The sequence below is a fragment of the Balearica regulorum genome, chromosome 12 (genome assembly GCF_011004875.1).
Source record: "Balearica regulorum gibbericeps isolate bBalReg1 chromosome 12, bBalReg1.pri, whole genome shotgun sequence".
Taxonomy (NCBI): Eukaryota; Metazoa; Chordata; class Aves; order Gruiformes; family Gruidae; genus Balearica; species Balearica regulorum.
Window position 1 is genome coordinate 20263574 of NC_046195.1, and position 25656 is coordinate 20289229.

The 25656-nt window shown below is 44.3% G+C and overlaps 1 protein-coding gene across 1 annotated transcript in view; it reads right to left on the reverse strand.

Moving 5' to 3' along the window:
- The window catches only part of LOC104631169 (chondroitin sulfate synthase 1), a 78981-nt gene that overhangs the window by 51069 nt on the left and 2256 nt on the right, over positions 1-25656 (reverse strand). The window contains exon 2 of the mRNA XM_075763911.1: positions 17381-17876. Coding sequence (XP_075620026.1) covers positions 17381-17876 — 496 coding nt within the window. The remainder of the gene's footprint in view (positions 1-17380; positions 17877-25656) is intronic.

Sequence of the window (25656 nt, forward strand, 5' to 3'; positions counted from 1 at the left end):
AAAAGAAAAAAAAAAATCATCACTCCATTTTATGACTCCAAAAGGCATTTCTAAGACATTTCTGTATAGCTACAACATTGTCTTTTGTAATAATGTTATCTCATTAAATGTAAGTTTACCTGAACCTGATTCTTTACTTTTGGAATGATTTAAGACTTCTTTCACTGTGTAGAGGAATTAGACCAATTAATAAACCTGAAAGCCTTCTGCCACAAGGATTTCCCCTGAAAGGGCTTTAACAGCAAATTTAGCACTAAACTGCTTCAAGCAAGCTCACCGTCTAGTTTTCTCTGGCTATAAAGACAGCAGCAGTTACACTGAGTAACAAGCCTGCTACTGTAATACATCACCCATCACAGCCTAACTGGCATGATAAACTGTTTGCTTGTGAGGGGACTGTGCAGCCAGTCCAAACAAAGACCACCATCTTGCATTTCCTAGAAATCTTTTTTTAAAAAGAAAAAAAGCTTACATCCTGATCTGTGCCCATGGAGAGCACTGGGAAGCCTGAGTCACTCCCCAGATTTCACTCTTCCCCCACAAGGCAGAGAGCTGCCTGCCTGGCCTTTCATACAACCGCTCTGTCACGGCCATCCCTTATGTATTTCATTCAGTTATAAATGAAATAATATTATAATCGCTTAGGGTTTTATTACTGTTACTTGGAGACACTGCCAGCAGCTTCCTCCAGCAGCTTGCTGAGGTGGATGAGATTTGCAGCAAACCTAAACTAATCAAGCCAGCAAGGTCATCTTTATTGCAGAGTGAGAAATAAAGCCAGGATCAGCCTCACACGTTACTTCGCCTCTTGCCCCCCTCATTTCCTCCTTCCTCCCAAGAGCTCCCAGGGAGAAGATGTAGGAGAACTGCTGGGAGAGCATCTCCCCACCACCGACTGCAGGGCACCTTCTCCCTTCAGTGAGCAGGGGTACGTATTATCACATGCACACATAAAAATCCTTAATTGTCCCCACAAATAGAAGAGAGAGAAACAGAGTGATCTATCATCTCGCCAAACTATTACTCTGTTAAATTCGCTGTGGTTTGGGCAAGCAGGGGTTTACCCACCAGATGAAGTCCTGTGCGGTGGTAGCTCTGTTTTGAAATGTATAGTCCACAGATGAGTGTACCCTAGCACTCTCTGTATGCCCTTATGTTTTAATTCCCCTTCAGATCTTAGGAATTTCCTACTTCCACTGACGTTACACAGCAACGAGTTTCCCAGGCTATCCTGGCACAAGAAGCAGATCTCTCAGCCTTGACCTTCAACCAAAGTCCTGGGGGGCAGAAGGGTAGGTATGTTTGGCCACCCGACACGTATCCTTCCTCTTGCCCTTTTGGGAGGGCAGTGTGACGTTTGCTGTACCTTACACCTGGGAGGTTTGCCATGCTAGCCTGGTTAACCAGTACGTTTGAGTCCCCACTCTCAAAGACTAAAGGACAACTGTGAAAAGCTGGCAACTTACAGCAAAGGCATGGGACGGAAGGTGCCGGCCTTCCCAATGCTACATGCCTCATTCAAATATCTTCTTATGCCCAAGAGCCACAGGAGAGCTTATGCCCAACCCCTGAGAGCCTGCTGGCTGCCAGTTTGCCTCCTTTTGTGGCTGGGGTTCCCAGTGAGCTTGGGCTCAGCCCCAGCAGAGTTCCTACAGGGAACCCACCCTTGATCCCATGGGAGAACCAAGGTGGCCACTCCACAGCAGCACAGACGGAAGATGACAAGGCAAACAGGACAGATGAGAGCTAAGGGGGACCCAAAGCAGCCAGCTCGACCAGGAGGGCAGCCAGGAAGCTCTCCTAAAGCAGAGACAAGAAGCTCTCTCTTTACCAAGTTGCTTCTCTAAATTGAATTCAGTTTAACTTAAAACACCATGAAAAATGTCTGCATCTATTCTTGCTCACGGAATGCTGCCCACGGTACTGTGTGGTGTCCTGCCATTTACCGTGCCTCTCTTGAATCTCTTGGCACATGAGCTTTCCAAGGCAAATGCTGCCGCACATAGCCCTCTGCACTTTCTGCACAACATGCAGGCTCCCAGCAGGAACACAGCAACCCTTACGGGATTACAGACTCCGTGTGGCAGCAGGTCAAACACAGAAGGAACTTGCTCCACACTGTCACCTTCAGCCCAGGAGCACTCTCAGGGAACGAAAAACAACTCAAATTGGATCATACATATAACCACAGCACCACAGGCCAACACGGATACTGCCCTAACAGGATATGGCACCAGCAACTTCTCTGGCAGGATGGGCTCAAATCCACCGGGCAACTGGATCTAAGAAGAATGGACAATCCCATGGTTTGTTTGAAATGTTATAGAAGACACAGGTTGAATGTTAATCAGAAAGAAAAAGTACTGATCATCAACATATCAATGGGCTCAGTTTAGCTTTCAGTGCTCATTATTGTCTGGTGTGAGATGCAGGACTGAGTCTGTACGGGTATTTCCAAGTTGCAAGGTTAGAGCTACGGTTTTATTCCCAAAGGCTGACGTAGAAAGGACTGCAGCAACTCTACAAAACACTTGAGTATTTAAAAATAAAGAAAAAAACCAACTGTGACAGCATCATCCAAGTGACAATGCTTAGGAACAGGGTCTGGAATATTTTACAGTGATTCAGTTATATTCCAGCGCACACAAGGATGTGAACGTTTACTTTAGCTAATCACAGAGTACATAAGTACGCACAATTACATGAAAAGGGGTGTTTTCCAATGTGTGGCAATCAGGGGAGTCTAACCAGAATATTAAGAGATAGACATATTTTACTATTATTTACCATTGAGGCACCACAAGAACCACTGCAGCTCCTTTGTTCTGCATATAATCATCATATTGATAAAACTGGCACCAACCCCAAACTGGACACGGCTTTTTTGTCCCACCACACAAAGAGAGGCAGACACAAAGACAGCCAGTGACATCATACTGGCTACCAAAGAAAACAAAATCCAAGCCACTGTTCTTCATTGCACACTCTGCTTGGACAGGAAGAAAACATAACTCTAAGAAGTCACTTTCAAACCCTGTTTCTGGATAAAGAGTTGACTGTTTTACATGGTAACTAGGCATGAAATTATACCAGCTACAAAGCAGGCTGCTCAGTGTTTTTTTCTATGTTGGCCATCAGTCAGGTGCATGAGTGCTCCCACTTAGATTTAACTTGGATGCCACGCCAGAACACGTCCCATCAGCATCACATTTGTCACTTCAGCGCAGGGTGGTTCTGCTGGCATGCCAAAGCAGCTGAGTCTCAGTGTGCATTGCTTTCTTGGCAGGTATTCCTCCTTGCCTAGGGGAGACAGACATAGGGGAGCTCTACGTCTAGAAAAAATAAGATTATTGTAGCCCATCAGATATGATTTCCGGCTTTAAGGATTAGAGCTGTGTCATAGTAAGAGCCAGGGAAAACAGCAGGTTGTTCCCTAGCTTGCACCTTGTAACATTTTACTGTTTTCTTGCACTTATTTTAGACTGATTTCCTTTCTGAAATCGTATCTCTGTCCTTCTCTGCCTACCCCCACCACATGTCCAGCTCCCATACTCTCATTAGAGAAACTGCCTGGAACTAAGGTTAAGCATGTTTAAGGTTTACATTGTCCTCACACTCCTTAAGGAGACAGTTTCTTCAGTAACTGCAAGCAACTGCTTCTCCTCCACTCTCGGCACTACTGACCTCAACTTTTATCACTCTGTTGACGCTCTGCAAAGGTAAGCACCTGTAAAACAGCTCCCTGATTTACAGAGGCAGCCTGACTCTCCCTCATGGCAAGAAACTGGTTCACTTTGAGCAGCAGTTACAAAAGGAACATCTGCTCCATAACCGTTCAGCAGAGCATTGCACAAGAGCAGTTACTTTAGCCAGCCTGATATTGCAAATGCCAAAGGAATTTGGTTCCCTCATATCTCTACTCACGGGACCTCTGTTTAGAATATTTGAAATTACTTGAACTCCACCACACTAAGACGACCCCCGTGGGTTTCACTCTGCCTCTCCTGCTTTCTCCACCTTTTACCTTCAGGAGGTTCTTTCCCATTCCTCCACTTTGCTCCCCAGGGCCAGCAAAGAGTCTTATCTGCCCCGCTGCTAGCTCAGTTTCCCCCAGCTTTATTAAGAAATCATCTTCAATGAGTGCTCTGGGCCATGGTTCAGAAAGGCTGATGGAGAACTGCAGGTTTGTCTCTGCAGGGCTCTTCACTTCCAGCCCAATTTGTTCACTCTTTGATGCCCTCTGGGAACTGAAGCAGACAATGCTGATTATTTTTTGCAGTTCCTACCTGTGACTTTTCTGCACCTAACTGGTAAGGAGGGGACATTTCCTGAGCCTGCTCTGGGAAAAGGCCCATTCTGGCAGAAAATTCAATTCTCCCTCTCCCTCCTGAAAACAAGTCTGCTCCTGCCTCCCCTCACTTCAGCCCTGATGGTGGAATTTTAATTGAAGTGACTGGTGAAAGAGGGGAGGGAAGGTGTGGTTTGGCTGCAGGACACAGTCAGGACTTCTTAGTTGCCCTGACAGTACCTCCTCCTGTGCCCCGGGGATAACCCCGTGCCATGCGGGGAGATCTATCGTTCCACAGGGTGGAAGGAGCATGGGAAAGGTTTGCAAAGCACTTTGATGCTGAAGCACAAAATTCTAGACCTGAGGTAACAGTTCCCTCAATATACTGGGAAATCAGGTTCTTCCAAGTTTCCCTGCAAGCAAGGTCAAAACCACGCTTCTTCAAGCTTGCTTGAGAATAACAGCCAGTCTAAAATTAAGTTGAAAAGTAACTTCTCACCCTCTTGTGAAAGCCTAAATGCATCTTCAAAGCCAAAACAGATCTTCAACGAAAAATACTCCCCAGAGAGGAGAGCAAGTACAGTCACATGTTCACAAGCCAGAGCTGGGCGCTGATGCCAGGGCCTGGGCAGGGCAGAGCTGCTGCTCTCGAGGGACAGCGACTCAGTGGTGCAAAATACCATGGACCTGCCCCAAGTCACCTTGGGCAACACTACCAGATTTCAATATTTATCCATGCTAATGGAACAGAGAGAACATCAAAGTCAAAGCAAAAGAGCTTAACGTGAAACAAGGCACATCCCTCTTGTGCCCTTCCTTTATCCCATGAGACCTATCTCATGGTAATTTGATGAAAAGTTGTTTTTCCACCCAAGCTCTACTTTGAGCCAAGAAGCCAGCAGTGACAGCATCAGAATGCTATTTGAGAATGAAACTGAAGAGCTGTCAGATAGCTTTGTGGGGTTAAAAAAACCCAACATAGAAAACCAAACACAGGAGCCAGGAGATGGCAAACCTTAAGATGTCTGAAAGCCAAAGGAGACAAACATCAGAGATTCAGAACTCACCAGGACTTCGTCAGCTTACAGAGCCTCCTCTCACTCCCTCCCCTACATTTCAAAAGATGAGTGTGCATTTCTGGGCAGGACTGGTTTCAGCAAAGTCTCTTTGTGAAATGAGCATGAGGACATGGGGGGAGGGCGGGGGGGGAGATGTGGAAATTAACCCAGAGGCTGCAATAAAGTTCAAAAACTTTAGGAAGTCTGGGGGTTTTTTCCAGTTAAGTGCCCAGTGAAGGATGGGGGTCCCTCTGCGCTGGTGCACACACTGTCTTTCAAGCCAGGTATGTCTCTGGAGCAGAAATTCAACATACTTTTCCCCAGAGAAAGTTCTATTATCCTGCACTCGCATTGCCAAATTCAGACATTTAATTCAAAGCGTGAAACAGAAGGATTCCAGTCCTGCTTTTAAAGAGAGAATCTCCAGGCTACCACTCATCACATAACTAACACCAGCTTTGTTCAGAGCGGGACACAGCACAGCTCCCTATCCTCAAAAGGAAAGGGAGGCAACATATAAACAACATATCACTGTACATCACAGCTTCAGAGCCTGCATACCTCAAACAGTAACCAGTGCTAACAGTCTGAGGCACCTCAGCAGATGTATAGCCAAGCAGCTATAAAAGAGTCTTTGTGCTGGCTGAACAGAAACAAGGCATTTTCTGTAAGGGAGACGGCCTTGACCACCTAGCAGAATAAACGGGGTTACACATTTCACACTTCCTCCGCACCAGGAACCACGAGGGCAGATGGCACAAAGCAGACGCCGTGGGCTGCAGAAATTACCTGTTTGCTTCTGCAGAGCCACACCAAGGATGTGGAAGAGCCATAGTACAACCAGAAGGAAGATGACATTGCCCTCACCTTCCATCCTCCTGGCTTGCAGTTCCCGAATCAGAACTGGACCACTTGATACATATTTGAACAGTGCTGCAATTCAGCAGAGGCATGCCCCTGCAGCAGTGTCCGTGCAAAAGATCACTAGAAATACTTATGATTCACCATCCAGAACTCCAAACACTTTTCATCCTAACGCTTAGGCACCCAGCTCCTATTTTATATATTTTGAAATATCCTTTTCACCTTCACCCTAGTTTCTAGTTCAGAAATGAGGCTAATTCTTTAAGGCTGCAGGAGCTACGGTGTTATTTTTGGCCTAGAAAAGATAAGAAACCACGTGGATGGTTTCTCCTTCATACAAGCACACACAACAGCGATGCTACCATCAGCAAAGTTCAGGATTTGGTCAAACGCATTATTCCATAGGATCTGAGATGGGTTCCAGTTGGGCCTAGTAAAACGCAGCAACAAGACAAAGTGCAACTGCAAAAGGCTCTCGTACTGACTACAGCGCACATTTCAACTCTAAGGAGTCAGAGGGGAAAAAAAGATTATTTGAAAAAGTCAAAGAAAAATTGCTCTGTCCAAAACCTGGAAAAGCCACAGCTCACCAACATTCCCAGGGAAGCAAAAGCCCTGCTGCTTTATGAAGATCAAATCTGCTACTGTCTCTCAGTTGTTGGTTGTTTGATTTCTTTTTTAATTAAAGTTCCGCTTGGCCAAAGATGTTAGGAAGTGTCTTCAATAGCAGAAGGATATAAAACCAAGTATGTCAGTTAAGTAATCTGTGATAAGGTTAAACAAACAACGTAAGGTAAGGTAAGGTAAGGGTAAAGTTTCTTGACAAATCATCTGTGATAAGGTTAAGCAAATTTCTCTTTTGTCAAGACAGCAAAGATATGCATGCAAGAGAACAATATTTATGCTGACCTGGACAATGAACATGAGAGGTGTACATTCTAGAGTCACTCTGGTTGGACAAGATTGTTTTTAGTGAAGCATCTGATCTGAAGGCTGTATGAAACCGTTAAAAAATTGGGTCAGGCATTTAATCCACTCTGCACCCATAGGCTGAGGGGGACTGTAGGAAAAATTATTTATAAAAACCTCAGATCTAAGAAACAGTTTCCCATCGAGTATTTATGCAGAATTATACATAATATTAATTCTCAACACTCACTTACTACGAACTTCCTTAGTCCTCGTTGAGGACAAAGAACATTACCCTTACGCAGTGATGCTGAGGAGTGAACTCTGCTATCCCTTGTGCAAATGTTTTATCTCTCTGTAAGACAGTAACACATATTAAAAAGAATGGTTACAAAGGATTAAGGCAGCTCAGTTAATGCAAACTAGCACTCTCTCCTGCATTCCTCGCTAATACAGTGGTGACATAACCAGCCAAAACATGTAGCTTTAATTCAAATAAGGTTTAAAGAAGTTACTGCCAAGTAATTACACCCATTGAAAGCCTACGAGCAGAGGAACCTTCATTAATACTCTGCTGCTCTTCTCAGAGCACTTTTCTAACCAGTTACACCAATCTGAACTGGCAGCCATGAACAAGAGCAGGCAACAAGTTTTCATGAACAAACTTGTGCCTGCCTTTCAGAAAGCACACCGACTAAACGTCTGAGCATGGCCAAGAGGACAGTGGGCAAGGACGCAGTATCCAAATGCCAGCTGCCTACTCAGAGAGGCTAGGGCAAGCTGAAGGTAAGTGAGTTTTCTGATAAGGTGCTTCTCTCTTCATTGCAACAGGAAGAAGGTGGCAGTAGGAAGCAGCTTTCTACTACCCTTTTTCTGCTTTCTAATGAACTGCTGGCTGAGACCAAACTATGGGTTCCCATTTATTTCATTGCTAATCCTAGCCTCTGTCTAAGAACCTGTGCTTAATCCACAAAAAGTGTCGGATGATTCTAAAGAAGTCTTCCAAGAACAAAAATACAGCACTCAGCTGGAGCTCCCTAAAGCCATTCAGTGGGAAGGATTAAGCCCAGAGACTTGGATGGAGCTTAGATCCAGTGGGCATGACCCTACCTGTGCTCTCTTCATTACACAAGAGCATGTCGTGCCTTTTTCTAAATCTCCTTCTAAGCTAATGACTCTAAAGCACTGGCTCTAGGAGCCTCATCTCACAGCTCTGCATAAACATTTAGGGCACCCATCCTGCACTGACATGTGCTCTTAGCTATAAACCAAAACAGACACTAAATGAAGCAATTTGCTCTACCCTAGCAACACTCCCAGGACATCAGACCACCAAGCACAGAAACTGATTGCTGGAGCTTCATCTATGCTGCAGCACTGGGAGCAAGTTCCTGCCAGCAGCACAGGTAAAACGGTATTATGTAGACTACAAAGTTTGCCATGAAGCAGAAAAACTGCTGGGGTGCTTACTTGGAAAGGATAGCTTGCTGTAGTGGCTTTCCTCTTATCAGGAATGCTCCACATCAAGGCACACCACTGCAGTGTGAACAAAGTATAAATGGATAACCGGATATTTCCAATTCAAAGAGTCTTAAAATACACTTTGGGTCCCTAATAGCAATTTAAATTACATGCAGGCTTTGACCCTTTTACTGAAGTCAGCATTACCACACAAGCTACAAGTAACTGGCATTAAGTTCAATTGGTTCTCAAGAATTCCACTGATAAAAATCAGCCAAAACTTACTTTTGCTTCATTATTGCCATAGTATTTTAAACTTGTGCAAGACACACCTGAAAGAATCACTGACAGCTAACTTGCTTTCACTGAAGACATCAGCAGAAGTTCACTTTTATGTAAGAAACTAACCAGAAATAACCAGAATTCAACTTTCAGTTCTGCAAGGACCCCCAAATACACTTTCCACCTGAAACTTCAGAATCTAAGAAAACAAAACCAGTTAGGTCCCCAAACCCTTCCAATTACGTTCCCAACTTCTTTGTGACACATAAAGGTCATTTTGGTCTAGGCATGCAGGAAGATAATCCCCATCCCTCAGGCAATCAGGATTTCTGGCAAGATGTTAAGAGGTCTCCAGCTGATAACCATGAAAGTTCACACCACCAGGAGTCCAGATAAGCTTTTAACACAGGAAATTAGCGCTAAAATGTTTTAAGCATTTTAAGGATCAATTAAGGATGGTACAACAGTCCAGCAAAGTAGAACTAAATTTTCTGCTCCAAATCAGATGGTTTTAGAACACAAAGCAGCAGCAGCAGCTCTTCAGCTGGGAGGTGTCTACAGGAAATGGGGTTAGACAAATGCCAGACAATTAATCCTCCATGCAGTCTGACTACATACTCACACCGTCCACAGAGTTGTCAGACAACAGTGCAGGGCACAGAGTTAAACCGCTATCTGCCTGCTGCAAGGACTGGGCATTGCAGGTTGTCATCTTGCCTGTTCACTCACAAACTAATGGTTCACCCACCAGTGTCCAAAAAGCCAACCTCCTTACTGATACTTGGGTACGGGAAGACTCAAGACACACAGTTCTCATCAGTTATTGCAGCTGCAAGCTATAAAAAAAGAAATACAGCAGCACACTGAATGCCATCTTTTGCCTTGTCAGCACCAGGAGACCACACAGCCCATCGAGTACAGTGACTTTAGGAGTAGGCAACTGGGAAGCAAAAGAGGAACTGGAGTTCATGGGCTGAGGTGAGGAGTCACTCGGTGTTAACAGCTCTTTTCAACAGTATCTCCCAGCACCACCAGCAGACTAGTGACTGCAAACGTGGTGAACTGGCAAAATGTAACTCTACAGATCACAAACGCATCCTCAGAGCCTGTCCTAGTACACTGTCAGCCCAGCGAGCACAGGGAAACGCTCACAGAGCGCCCGCTCTGTGCTATGTCAAGGCAGCATTAGCCCGCTGTGTACTCTTTTCTCTGAAAGCATTAAGAAAAGTCTTCGTAGCAGGTTAGTGCTACACACTGATACGGCTGGTTATAACCACTGTCTAAAGCAACTCTGGATAATTAACTGTGTACATTCACTCAAAACTCAAAATGATGTTTTACACTAAATTGTTTTTATAAAGGAACAAATAGATATTACATCAAAACCCATCATATCCATCTATTTAAAAGATTCACCTTTTGTTTCTTCTCTGTAATAATTCAACTGTTTTTATTTTAAAAAATCCAAATGTTTCTCAAAACACCATACTCCAAGTCTAATACAGCTAGCACTGCAAGCATTTGAGCTGAATTTGTTTCTCCCATCCTTTCGGTGACCTCAGCTAGTTTATATTAAGCCCCTTCCTCACATCAGCACTTCATTTCTATTTCCCATCACCAAACAAGTCTGGCTTTTCTCTCCCATACTTACAGGCTCTGACAACTCCATGCTGCTGGCACTTTAAGCTGTGCATAGAACTTAGCTCTAATAGATTGAGGGGAAAAAAGCAAATACTGTCTCCAAATTTGCACACTTAACCCCCTCCCCCTAACATCCAGGTCACAGTTACCCTCCACATATAGATCTGCTAAACACTTCCATACTGAAAGCTCCAGCAGAAGACACTTCATGTTCACTTCAGCTGAGAAAGCCAATTTTTAATTTATTTTTTTTACTGTCTAGTCACATAGGACATTTCACAGAGATTCTGTTTATACAGAGGTAGCCATGAAGTGGTTTATTCTCCCACTCTCACCTTTTATACACAGAGATAAGCACTAAATAAAATGGAAAAGGAAACTTGTCAACTTAAAGTTTGGTCAGACATAATTAGCTCATAGGAGATAACTGACTATACAGATATTGCTGTGTTTTATATTTATTAGGTTTGGAATTTAACTATGTCCTCCAAAGTCTCCGGTCAGGTGGGATTCACCTACAAGAGGCAGCGCAGCACGCAGCTCTGATCACAGCATGACATCATTTCCCCCAAATATCGAGCCTCACAGCTCCAGCAAGCCATAAAGCAAGAATCTACCCCGCAAAAGACAGATGGCTTTCCCATCAGTTCAGAAGAGAAAAATACATTAGAAAGCTTCAGGTCTCAGACTTACCTCCCTTTGCCTATCCCCATTGCTGCTCAACATAAATTCAAATCCTCACATATCTTCTGCATGCCTTAGTTCAGAAACTGGGATTATGAGTTATTTTATTAGAGTTTGTTGTCCTGTTATGCAATGAAGTATTAGCCTTTCCTGACTTGCCCTCAAGATAAGAACTAACAGGGAAAAAAGCAATACTTGTGTTTGCTGGATTCCTGACTGAAGCTTCCTTAGATTCTGCACAACACCATCAAAGTCCCCATTTCAGCAACTCTCAGCTTAGGCATTAGATCATGTCATCCAGCTAACCAGGGTCAGATTAACGATGTGCTCACAAAAACTAGGTCAGTCTCCAAGTCTCCATAGCCTGGAAAGGCATGTATGTGTAAGCACAAATCACTCAGCCTTCCTCTTTTAAAACAATGGCCAGGAGAAAGTCAGCGAAATCCAGACTCAAGTAACTTTGGTACAACACTTAAGAGCTATATACAAAGTCCTTCTTGATTTCTACAACAAACAAGAAACCTTTACCAACCTGAGTTCAGAAGTCACTAAGAAATGACTTACTGATGTCAAGTCAGTCTTCCCTCTTTGAAATATTTGGTTCTCAAATATTTAATTACATTCTGAAGTGAAAGAGCTAGGTCAGGACTTGGGTGCAGATCTGAGATCTGTCTCCTGTTCAAATCCTCCTAACCCACACCTTGGTTTCACAAACCCAAACTGCAGCCTTTACTCTCTCCTTTGACCTCTCTGCCCTCCTCCTCAGCAAACATTGCTACTAAAATTAGACCACAGTGGTCATACCCGGCTGCCTCCCCCACTGTCGTCACAGACTCCTTGTCACATCAGTCATGTATTTTAGTCTCACACCTTCACTGCCCAGATAATGCTCTTCTCTAGTCTAACCTGTCTGTCCTCTGACAAAATGCCATTCCTCATTACTTTCATGAAGCTCAATCTCCATCCATCCCCAGAACGGATAGCCACCTACTTCCAACTTACTCTGAAGCCAAAAAGACATCTCTGAACCATTTCAGAGATAAAATTTAGTGCTTAAGAAAAGACAATTTATAAACATTCACCCTAGAACACTAGGCATGCTTGTATCCTCCCTCTTACACACACACATGCCATTTGTTTCATATGTTTCTTGAATGAAGAGATGCAATGGGCTACACACACATGGCAAGAAAAGGTATCTATTGCTGTCAGGGTTTGCAAAGTTCCTATGCTCCGACTTCAAAAAAATGTACAACCTTTGAAGCAGGGACAATATATGTGCATATATATTGTCTGACTTCAGAAGTGCTGCTGGACGCTCCCACCAAAGACAAGCCAAGTCTTCCATTTGCTGCCTGGAGTCCAAGGCAAGGGTTCACAGAGCAAGGGCAACCAAACATCACCTTCCAGCCCTGCTGCCCCGCACGGACTGCGGTAAACCGAGGTGCTTCAGAGCACCCTGCCCAAAGCACCTCCTCACAGACCCCATCCTGCCCTGCTCCAGGATGTACAGCTCTTGCTGCTGAAGTCACTTGTGTGCTGTGTGCCGTACATCAACCAGCTACAAACAGGCTGAATCTCCTTTTTTGTTAGTGAAGGAAGGTTCTTTCTCAGAGGATAAAGCAAGGGAACTGAAGGTCAGCTGTTAACAGTTGCATCTGTCCCCCGTCTTTCAGTTCTGATCAATCACTGCAGGACTTTTATCTTCTTTTGACTTCTATCTTACAGAAAACCATAAACTTCATTTTTGCCCATGGGAGAATCCATTCCAGAAATGGTATGTTCTGGCACTGCCAATGTACTTGGCAGATACAATATGCACTTTCAAGGCTTTCCTAACCTCAGTAAATTTCAGAGTAGTAATTACGTTCAATTACACCAGATGAAAGACCACACAAAACATTATTTCGAATGCCCCTTCTCCCAGAAGCCCCTCGCTACCCCTAGTCACCACTACCCTACTTCTTCCCCTCACCAACATCCAAAAAGTTGGACCTACTCTTCCTTGATGCTCATGTTTCCTGATGTGATCGCTCCCTTTGTCATAGCTTCTTTTCCATGTATGTTATTAAAAATCCTGTCTTGTTTCAGGACATTTAAGAGAACTTGTTCCAAGTTTGGAGGAAAGCATTGCCCCCTCCACACAGACTTGCTGCTTCTTACCTGATTTCTCCCACTACCTCAATCAGAACAGAAGGAAAACCAGACAAAACATCTGGGCATTTGCACCAGCAGTTAGAAGTAGCATAAGCTGCTTCGTTAGATCCAGTTGCTTCTATTGCGCTGTAGGACATCAAGCAGTATCACCTGAAAGCAATGCATGTCAGAAGGGTTTTATTACTGAAGAAATTAATGGGATATATATCAGCACTGCCTTGATTTCTAGCAGCTATGAAGAGCTTGTATTAAAGTTACCAGCACTCTTAAGGTGAGGATATTAAACACAAATTAGAATAATACTCAGCAGCAGCCATGAAACAAGGCTGAAACAACGCTGAGCTACAGAGCAGTGGCTTTGTAATTCAGATGCATTTAAAGGAAACATTAGACTCAAAATGAAAACTGAGATCAACAACACGTTGGGATAGTTTAAATCACAAATGAGACAGCTTGTCATCAAAGCTGAAACCTGTCCTCAGGCTGAAAAGCCAAGACCACACATGGCATCAGATGAGAAAACAAAACTAGCATGTCTCTATGATCCACGTGAGACAAACTAGAACTACTGGGGGGAGGAAATGAAAGAAGGAAGGAGACTTAAATACGTAAACTTTTCCTGAGAAAAACACCTATTAGTGTGCCAGAAGTCCAAAATACCAAGATTCACTAGAAATGCAGAATCACCTCCTAGCAAGTTCAGTACGAGCCTTTTGTCCTCTTCAAGAGAAAAGGCTGCACTCCAATATCACTTCATAAACCGTCAAGCTCCCATCTGTAAGCTTCTGAGATTTCACAGCCCCATTCTTTTCATGATTTTTTTTTCCTTCCAGTTTGCTGCATAAAATCCCAAGCTTCGGCTGCTCCACCCTACAGAGGGCTGAGTTTTACAGCTATTTGTCAAATAGCAGTAACAGTCTTGGTTTTGTTTTTACAATGATGATAATCCTTGCCATAAAGACCTTACATTTTAAGAGGCATGTCTCATCTGTGACTCACTCGACCTGCCTCAAGCAGGGCAGCAGCTACAAGCCTGGTCACAGAAGCCTAAAATCCATCACGGGCTGCAAATTGCTCCTGAAGCAGCAGCCTGGGTGCATCAGAGGAAGCTCCCCAGAGCCCTGGGAGCTTCAGTTCTCCTCAAGCTTGCACATGTTGCTGCCTCTTTTCTGGGGTGAGATGAAACAGGAAGTCCAAAGAATCGTGGTGTCAATTCTTTTACTGTATTTACTGAAAAGCTCCTGACAGCAGGAAGAGCATGAACAAATCTTTACAAGTCTTGAAACGGGCAATAACCGGTGCCACTAATGAAGTGGTCTAAGAGGCACCGCAGAGAGCAGAAACACAGGAAGGGTGGAAAAAAAGGGTTTTGAGACAGACTGCTGCGAGCAGAAATGAAACACAGAGCCAGGCCTGGAGATGCATTTGGGCACACCACCAGAGCCAGAGCCAGGGAAGATGAGCAGCACAGTAAAGACATTGTGGGATCCTAAAATCAGAGAAAGGGGGCACTGACAGTCATGGAGATGAGTAAAACGACTCTGGGCATAGAGCCCACTGCAAGAACAGTGCAGGGGGAAAAAAAAAAAAAAAAAATCACCCACACTCAGGTCCAGCAAGGCTCTCCATTTCAGAGAAGCTAAGCAAACCAAAGAGCTGGGTGGTGATGCAAAGACCTCAGCTCCTGGTTCGTGCTGCCACTTGAGACTCTCCAGAATAGGAAGTGCAGGAAGCAAAGGAGAGGTTTGAAGTTTGGGTTTTCTGAAGCCAACACCGTTTTGTTTGCCGAGTCTCATGCTGTTGCTGCTTCCCTTTCAACAGGAATCATGAAGAATGCAGCGGCTGTGTCCCAGCAGACCGGGCACAGATAAACTTTTTGCTCTGTCAGAAGCTTGCTGAAATACAATCCTTCGCACTTCACTTACAATGGCCTGTTACTTGATGTTCATGAACGTACAAGACATGGAAAATGTCGCTTTTACACCAAGCTTTCCTAACACAGCTGTTACAACAGCTGTGTTATTTCACACAGCTATTGCTTTATCTTAAATAAAATACCAGGCACATTTAATCTAGTTGTCTGGGCAATGAAAGGACAAGATCAAAAAAAGGAAAGATGACAGATTTTTAAATTGAAAAGCCTCAACTAAATGAGAGTGGACCTCTTTGCTGCAGAAGCAATGTGCTTTCGTGACCAAAACTCTGCCCTCTCTCCAAAACAGCTGAGTCTTAACATCTCACACTCATGGGTTACTTCTGAACATCTTACAGTTTATACACTTCACACAAACCAATTTTAAGTAATTCATGGCACTTGGGAGAATCCAGCACTACGGATAATTTAACAGAAGCTGATCAAACAAAACTGATTTTGAGAAAAGCCCAATCTAATTCCGTCAGATAGCATTCCTAGTGCAGTTGTGTGCTATCATTAGCTATTTCAGGTCAAAATTTGATCATATTGAATTTAGGTCTTCGCCAGTTTCAGTAGGACCAAAATGCTGACCTTCAGTAAATTATCAAATACTACATGGTACAGGCATTCACACCATAAGTTATTTCAACTCAGAATGTCTAGAGTAAAACTTTTATGCTGCTAAAAACTGTGGAAAAAAGTTACTGACTCCTTATGAACGGATAACCACGATACTGGCAACACACAAACTAGTTTCAGGTCCGTAAGCCGTGAACGTGGAGAGCCACTGTTAATCCAGAAGGTCTTTAAGCACGGAACATACGAATGAATTACTGCAGCTGGAAACCTCCTTTCCCTTCCTCAGAGGCTTTCCTGTCACTGAACTGTGAACTGAAACGAAGCAACAGCTTTTGGGGCAGAAATTCAGTGTCAAAAGTTTAACACAAGTCTTTGCCAGTGAAAGAGCAGGTCAGCAGCAGTATCTTTCATCATCCGTGACCACAGCTCCTCTGTCACGTGGGCAGAAGAATCCCCCTCTTTACCACATCTCATAAAAGGACAAAGCCATAGTTGCATACAAGTCATAAATGTTTGTGTAAAAAGACAAACTGTTGACTCTCTCTTCTGCTCTCAACTTCTCCCTTATTTCTAAGACAGAACCACCGGCATTTTCCCTGGTACAAGAGGAGAAACTGCAGCTCAAGCCTAACAGGTGTTTTCAGTCAGACAGTCTGTTAACACCCAGGACTCACTTCAAAGAGCCAGAGCATCGGGGCAGGAGAAGCCCCTCTTGCCCCTGGGAGGAGCTGCTGCCCCCCAGCACCCAGAAGGAACAGCAGCAAGAAACTCTGCCACAAGCAGGCTGGGGACTCTCTCGGTTTCCCCCCTCCCAAGATGCCAAATTCACAGCCACATCAGTGTGGGTACAACCCAAGTTTTGAAGTAAGAGTGGTGGCTTGTCTCTGCTGACGTCAGGGACGCGCTGAGCGGGCATCTGCAGGATGGGGCTGCTAGCAAGTCCCCTGAGCAGCAGTGGACTTGTGCTGCAGGCAGGCTGGGAGGCAGCTCAGTGCACAGGGTGACAGTGCCAGCCACCATGAGTCATCTCCGCCATGGCTGTAGTTTGGGAAAAAACTGTCACTATCAGAGCAAACGTGTCAGCCTTGCACATTTCAACTGCAGCAAGTTGCAAAGTAATTGTATCATCTATTTTCCGCACTGACACCATGACATACTCAGCTAAAGAAGATAAAAGAGGCTTGGACAGTCAAGACTGCAGGGACCCATGGACACTTTGATTTAAGCTTATTCCCTTTCTGTCTAAATAAAAATATCTTCTATGAATTATGTTTCTCCCCCCACCCCAATATGCCTAATGTCAGGCTCCATTTCCCTCCTTACTGTTGCACTTCCGTATTTGTGTAGGTCTCTCCCAGGGTGACACTTGCAGGAAACAAAAGCAAGTAGAAACTGTACAGTTGAATGGTAGAGTTGCAAAGGGAGGTGAGCTCTGGAGGAACTGCTGCACAGCTGTACAACTGCAATTCCCTGCTGCCAGCCTCTCCCACCCTCTACCTCCCCCAAAACACACACCTCCGGCCTCCACATCCTCGTCCTTACCTCATAGGACCACACACACTGCACTCCCGCAAACCTCCGCACACATCTTCCCACTTCCACGTCCTCGTGGGTGGTGTACATCTCTCTCAGGCACTCGCCAATGTGTGGCACCATTCTACGCAGGACTTCCCGGCTCATGATCACTCCTGGTCCCCCCATGCAGAAGTTCTCGCCCGGTTCCAGCGCCAGTTTCCCCATCTCCTCCGTGGTGCCAAGGCCAGTCTGCCCAAGAAAGAGGGGCTCGCTGCTGTTCAAACTCCTGAGGAAGTTCTCCAGTTTGTCCCCTTTGATGTAAACATCATCATCAGCTCTCATAAACCATTCGTATTTGTCCAAGTAGTGGTCATGCATATATTTGAGCATCATGAAAGATTTCTTCTGGGGTGGGTAAGAGTCATCTACACCTGGAAGCGGCACGATGGGGATGGGAATAGAGGTGTCCGAACCCTCGCTGGAGAAGAATTCAACCTTGCCAGGAATGGTTTTGGACCAGGTTCTAGATCGAAAAAGACAATAAGGACTAATTAAGTATGCAAACCAAGGCAAGCAGGGAGCGCTACCAGAGACAACTCAAAGGAACTCCACCTCATCTGCTTTACAAATTTTCTTTTTAAATGCCTTGAAGGGTTATTTTTTCCATGCAAATGAGAACATTCACATTGCACACAGAGCAATCAGTATAATACACAAAAAATTCTTAACATGACAGGCATCTGAGTATCCTTTTTGCAGCTGTATCTGATAGAAAAATAATTCAATAGTAGTGGTTCACTAGTGACAGGCAGGCTTTCTTAAGCACACTCAGTATTGGCGTAACAGCTATCGGTCACAAGATACAGAGTGAAGCCAAAGGGAGCCAAGATGGGCAAACAATTCACATACAGCTGTATTTAATGCCTCCAAAGCTTCCCTGCAAGTTATTCAGCATCATATCCACTCCCAATCCCCCTAAGCCCCATCAAAAGCTCAAATGTGCATTAAGAAGTACTGACTTCCAAAGAGTAAATAGATAGAAATTTCACATGAACTTGTAGGGAATCAGTATCCTGTGGGAAACCAACCAAACAGCAGCTTCTCTAGATGATAGGTGGAAAAGCAGGTAGGGCTTTGACAGAAGTAAAACATTCCTGCCTGTTTGCAACAGCCGGAGAAGCACAGAGCATGGTAGCAACAGTAACCTCAAATGGGTCTGCCCATACCAGCAAAGGACTAGTAGAAAAGTAGTCCTAAGAGATGCATGCAAAACATGTAATCCCAACAGATGACCTGGTGCTACCAACATCTGCACCTTCAGCAGCTTTCCGTACATATCAGACCAATTTTAGTAGAGAGAAACATCACAAAAGAGGAGCCTTTTCTGTGTGAAACAACACAGCGACATCTGCTCCACACGTTCCATGCTCCTCTCTGCCAAATCCAACCCATCTGCATGGGCAAACTGGGTCACTCACATTGCAGGAAGAGATGTAGGATGATTCCTCAAGGCAGACTGCAGAACACTTAACATCCTCCAGGGAGGATTTTCAATCATGTAACTGTTATAGCCTTGCCCTAAAAATTATGAATTTTAAGCTTTCAGTACCATTTTCTCAAATTCTACCCGGCAAAGAGCAGAGTTCACATATCCTTCACAGAAATTCACAGAAAACTATTTTCATTAGTAAACCAAGAGGTTTTGCCCCTTTTTGTATAGTGGGAGAATATTTCTAATTATGTTCGGTGACTATGCTCCGAATATAACCTATATTCAAAGCCTAATGCGAAAACATTCTCAAGGTAAAGGACGCAGTATTCCCTCAATGCATCACTGTCACTTTTACCAGATGGCTCTCAACATAGGTTTCTTGCCAAAAGCAGAGCAGATTTTGGGCAGTACAGACCATATGAAATTTGAAATCTCCAGAATTAGCTACTGTACAAAGTCTGAAATATAAAAATATTTCAGAAGAATTATTCCTTAAGTTCTACTGGAAAACACAAAGGTATTTGATTAGTACTAACTAAACATCAACTTCCACATCTTAACAGTTACACACTAACTCAGTTTTGTGTAATGAGTATCACCCAATTACTTTAAAAGCTTTGTCTTCTGGATTTGTTACTGCCATGGGTAGTGTTTCATAGGAAAAGTTCAGATCCCAGCTTCTCAGAAGAGCAGAGAGTGAAGCCAATGGAAACATTCCTGTTGACTTCACAACAGAGGTGATGAAGCCTTTAATCATCAGTGATGCAATTAATGCACAGTACTACTGGTTATAAAGTCATATCCTATTAAAGCACTGAAAACTGCCCATTTAAAAATGAGACACGCTCATATCTTGAACTTTCACTAACTATTAAGGAAGTTCACTGACACTCACTTCCACATACAAATTATCTGGTCTTGAATGAAAAGACTACAGAGTAAATTGCCCTTCCCATACCAACTCTCCATCTAAGTTTAGAAGACTTCTTCATTAAAGATACTTGATGCATTCAAATTTTAATCTCATAGAAAGAAAAGGCAGAAGAAGCTACTGAGAAACACAGCTCATCTCATCCATTGTGACCAGTCCCCAGTGCAGCTTTGGGTGGACCCCGGACACTTTCCAGACAATCACCTGGTGAAGTTGTAAGCTAAAGTCTTACTGAAATTTCTGCTTAGTGACTTCTTTTATTCTAAAACGTCAAAAGCAAACAATTAATTTTCAGACTTGCTCTCGATATCCTGAAAGATCTGCTTTTGTAATGATTACAAACCATGGACAACACAATGTCTTCTATCACTCCAAGTTTTAGCTCCTTTCTGGACTCTTAAGGAGCAGACTTCAACTCTTTGGGGTTTTTTGGGTTTTGGTTTGGTTTTTTTTTACCCAGCACAATCCCTTCTGTTGATTTCCAATTTAAACTTACTCCCTGCTCTCCAACCAGGTACCCTCACCTCAGGACCTGCCTAAGTACTGTCAAGAAAAGAGTTCCAATACATTGGAGAGGGAACAAAATGCACGTACACCCATAAACCCTGGCACATTTGATTCTCAGCCCTCGTATTGCATTAAACCCCTCAGCTCAAAGCCAGTTTGACCCCACCTTTTCATGGACCTGGGGCATATTTAAGTTTCATATTAAAACAGGAGTAAACCAGAGATACATCCCTGCATATGTGAGGGGCACAAAGCATGCAGAAGGACCATGCCCTAACGATAACCACATCCCAAGGATCAGTGTGTGACTTGGGTCGGCACCACAACATTACTTCAGCCTTGGGATCTCATGTTGACCATGCCCCAGCACAGGTTGACTAAGCCTTTGTTCATTTCCTGTGACAACGGGATTTCTAGAATGAGACAACTCGCCGTGTTATTTGCGACTGTGGCTTTGAGCATTTGTTTGAATTCAGACAGACAAAATACGCTCCCACATCAAAAAATTGCCTGAGCGTCTGTGTCAACGCAAGCACTGCTCAGCAGAGGCTGAAACAATGGGAGTCACCATGTGCTGCTCCTTATGTCTAAGCCACAGCTCCCAGCAAGATGCAGCTCTTTTTTGGGGAGAGAATACAGAAAGAACAATTTGCTCAGGAAACACGTTGTCGCACTCAGCTAAAGAGGCCAAACCACAGTTCATAAAATGAACTGTAAGTACTTTTTTCTGACCCCAGCTATCAGCAGAACTAAGGACTGGTAAATGCAGGGATGAATTCTGATCAAAGCTACTTTTAACTTTTTTTTTTTATCTGACATGGCAAAGAATCAGCCCTGGCTCAATCACAAGCGATTCTGCAGAGTAGTGTGTTAACAGATACATTTCCTGCCTGTGCTCCCACCTCCAGTCCAGTTTACCACGTCTGCTCTCAGGTTATGGGCAGCAACCTAATCCCTTCAGCTTCTCAGGCACAGAGCTCTTGTCTCAACACCTTCCTACTTCTGTGGCCCCACCACCACACACTCCCACCATTGCTTTCCTGGTCAAGGCTTCTCTAATATTACACTTGCCCTCCTTCCTCCTACAAGGGCTCTCTCACCCTCAACTGTTTAAAGGAAATGCGGTCACAACATTTCTGCCACCAGACTCCTGTATCTATGCCTGCACAGGCCACCTCCCCTGCAGTGATAGCTGGCAGCCTCAGTCAGCTTAAGGCCATTTCGACTCTGTCCAGAAAGAAATATCAGGTTCTCAATAAAACCGATACGTGTACTGAACTGGTCATTTAAAAACCCAGCAGCTAAACTGCTCTGACAGATCCCAACCTTATCTCCTCTGTGTAATCTGAATCTGCTCGGTTAAACAGGAGGACGTGCATGAATCAGGACAGCAAGGCTCTCTATTACCTTCCCCAGGAGCAGCAGTGAAAACATGCACGACGGTGTGCGACCTGGTTTCCCTCAGTGCACAGGGCACGTAACTCCAACAAACTAAAAGCTAGTGTTGACAAGGGAATCAAAGTGCAATTTAAACAAACACAAACATAAAAAAAATTAGATAACGGTTCCTTAGAAGAAGTCTCTTGGCAGAGGGCATTAGGACTGCTCCAGTATTGGTGGCCACCAAGTCAATTTTACCATCCCTTAACTGATTTGGCGCACTAGATATCCTACATGTACCCCAATCTGAGCAAGTCACAAGCAAACTGGATGCAAAGACTTTGTCACAGCTGGTACAGGTATTCAAGCAATATAGAAAACTGAGTGCACAAAGAGAGCGCTAAAAACCCCCAGTGTTTTCTAAAAAGTGACCACTACTACAGTCACCAAATGTCAGAAGTAATTTCTTCATTTAAAAAGTTTAAAAAGCATAGCTTGGAGCAGGAGGAGCACAGATTTGGAATGTTTTATCTTTTGTTTCTAGTGTTTATTATTTATTTGTATTACCTTGCTTTGTTATCAGCTCTGCAGACTCAGCAGAAGCATAGTCAGCAGTGTTAGGCAGACAGCGCCTTTGCAGAGACCCAAACTGGAGATGGTTACAAAAAAATGTACTTGGTTTTTGTTGCAGCTTGGGCTTGGGAACCATGGAGGGCCATGAAGTTGATCAGAGGGCTGGAGCACCTCTCCTATGAGGACAGGCTGAGAGAGTTGGGGTTGTTCAGCCTGGAGAAAAGAAGGCTCCAGGGAGATCTAATTGCAGCCTTCCAGTGCCTGAAGGGGCTACAGGAAAGATGGTGAGGGACTGTTTATCAGGGAGTGTAGTGACAGGACAAGGGGGAACGGGTTTAAGCTGAAGGAGGGTCGATTTAGATTAGATGTGAGAAAGAAATTCTTTACTGTTAGAGTGGTGAGGCACTGGCACAGGTTGCCCAGAGAGGTTGTGGAGGCCCCATCCCTGGAAGTGTTTAAGGCCAGGTTGGATGAGGCTTTGGGCAACCTGGTCTAGTGGAGGGTGTCCCTGCCCATGGCAGGGGGTTGGAACCAGGTGATCTTTGAGGTCTTTTCCAACCCAAACTATTCTATGATTCTATGATTCTAACCTCCCTTAGAGGAGATCAGAGAAACCATTTAAAGTTTTGAGAAATAGTCATCTTGTATAATTATGCTGAAGAAAATCATAATTTCTGAAGAACTCACCAAGATAATGGACCTAAAAGACTGATTTTCTGAATACATGGTTCAGCTAAATTTCATGTTGGATTAGGGCTAGTTTTGTGTAACTGTTCTTCAAGGTCCCATCTTTCCAGCAACACTTGCTACAAGGGAAGCAATGGACCACAGCTCAGCCAGGAGAACTGAGCTCAGAAACCAGCACACTGCTCCTGCACATGGTACTGCAGATGACCATCATGAGATATCACAAAAACATGCTGTTTTTTTTAAATTTCCAGATAGGTTTAAAAGAGCTTCTCAGTTAAGATCTGCATTACAGAATTCAGATTTTGAGGGAGAGTTCCTTTCAAATCTTTGCAGGACAGCTTGGTATCTAGCTTTAATGGAGAACTGAAGCGGCTTCCGCTGCTCCTTAGAGTCCTTTGAATTAAACTGCTCCAATTTTAAGTGATGCTAGTTTTCTGTCATGGATATCCATCCACCTTCCTTGTGGAAACAGGGACAGAAATGGATCCATCATCTATAGGCACACTGATACCCAGTGGGTACCAAAGCCCAAGTGTCCCAGAGGTTTGGGGCATACGGTTATTTTGGGGTAGGTAGGTGACTTCATTTTGCCTTATCCCCCGTGCATCAACGCCAGTTGCTCTCTCTGTATTTGTTTCATACTGTTCCTTAAACATTCTTGCAAATTTTAGGTAACGGCTTACTGCTCAGAAAGCCCAAGTATATCATACTTCTGCTAAAGGACACAAGAGCAGGACACACCAAGTTCTCACTACTGCAATACTGTGGCATAATCGGTATGTTAAGCAAAATGCGTATCGCACTGCCACAACGTTCAGCCAGTTCACACGGCATCATCTCCAGAGGCAAGAGTGCACACTCCACAATCCATCATATTACCTCACTAGCAACCAGAAAGGACCAAAACCAAATACCACCCAACAGCTTCAACCTAGGCTCTGAATTTAAAAGAAGCACAAAAATGTGTTTTGTATTACATTTCTGCGGCAGCTAGTGCAGGCTTAGACAGATAATACAAACTCCTTTAGACCCCAAATCCTTCTGGCTGCCTTTCACTTAAGCTTTTCCAAGTGCTCAGGTATTTAGATTCCAGTGCAGTCTGTTTCCTATAAGCCACCACAAACAGTATGGCAGCACGTTTGAAACGGAGCCTCCCAAAGGGCACCCTTCTGCTGCGGGAGTGGGACAGCTTAGCACAAGCCCCGGCACCACTGCCTAGTGCTCGCGGTCCTCGTGTGTGTGGCCTTGTGGCACTTCAAGGTGCTGTGGGGACTGTCCCAAACTGAGAAGTACTGCAGAGTACTTCTGAATATCTGTGCTCTTGCAGAGATATTGCCAAAGGCCAACCTCAGGCATCTCACCATTAACTACATTCACACTAGTCTCCTGCCACGTTTCCCAGGAAATCTAGTTGCTATGCAAAAAGAAAGGGGAAAAAAAAAAAAAAGAAGGGTGGTTAACTGCCTGATATTTCTGTTCTGAGACAGCACACTTAAATCTTCTGGGAGAGTGCTTATTCCCATCCTCTCCTTCCTGCAGCTCTTTTAGGACAACTCCCCTCAACTGCAAAACCATTAGCACATATTGTTGCACTTTCCCTGAACCCCAGCCATACTTTAACTCCTTCCTGCATGGCTCTTTTCCTGACTATTTCTTGTCCTTTGATGTGACACCGCAGTTTCTGCTGCTGCACTTCACCGGCCTCCTGGAAGGGAAGCTCTGCTAACCTGGCTGTCAGATGCAATAACTGCTGAAGTTACAAATCTGCCCTCTGAAAACCTGTAGATCTAAAGCTTATTCTCTGCCTCACAGACTACAAAAGCACAACTGTTTCAAAGAGCCAGCGTCTCCTGAAAATCCAGCAGGCCTGTTTTGCCTTGCAGTGGTCATTTTGCTCATGATTGATGTTCAGGAAGTGGATTGCTTCCCCTCTTGTTAGACCCTATCTGGATTCACGACAGCAAGGATCAGCAAATGCTTTCCGCTCCGGTCCCTTTTAGCCGTGTCTGTAAATGGCCTTTGAGCCACAGCAATTTGGAGGTATTCAGCCTCTGAATCCCTAATTCCTTTCAGTGTTCTGGCTAGCGCGGTATCAAGGCTCTGCACACGCTGCCACCCCGGGAATGCCTTGCTAGCAGCTTCCCATTTCACTCGCTGTGCCAGCTATTCAGCTCACCAGGATGCTTTGTCAATGTAGTAATCCCAGCAATTGTCTGCTTGAGTACTTCATGGCAATCAAAAGCCATTTAAGATTTCAGGTTTGTCTTCCTTTCCCTCCCCATCTTCCCCCAAAGATGTCTTCCTGTCACCAGGACATTATCTCATTTCTTTTACCAACAGAGGGGAGAAAAACCCATTTAGCCCTACTGCAACATTAAGATGTCTGTTTATTTGTTCCTTCTGAGAGCGGACATCATCTCTACAGGTTAAACCAAAACAGCAGTGCAATAAAAACCAATACTCAGATCTCCTTCCAAGGGCTAAAGGGGCCCGATTCCATTAGCTGGATTTGTTACATTGCATCTCTAGCCATTTTTTTGTGTGAGCAGACGTTGCAGATCTGGTTCCGTAAACCCAGCTCTCCCACAGCATGGGACCATTCAGCAAGCAGGGCCAAAGCCCAAAGAATGAGAATCCTTCCCACACCAGCAAAGCTAAACACTGCACAACTAACACCCATCTCTGGACACTACTGTGATAAATTTCCCTTTCTTGAATTCTTGATGCAAA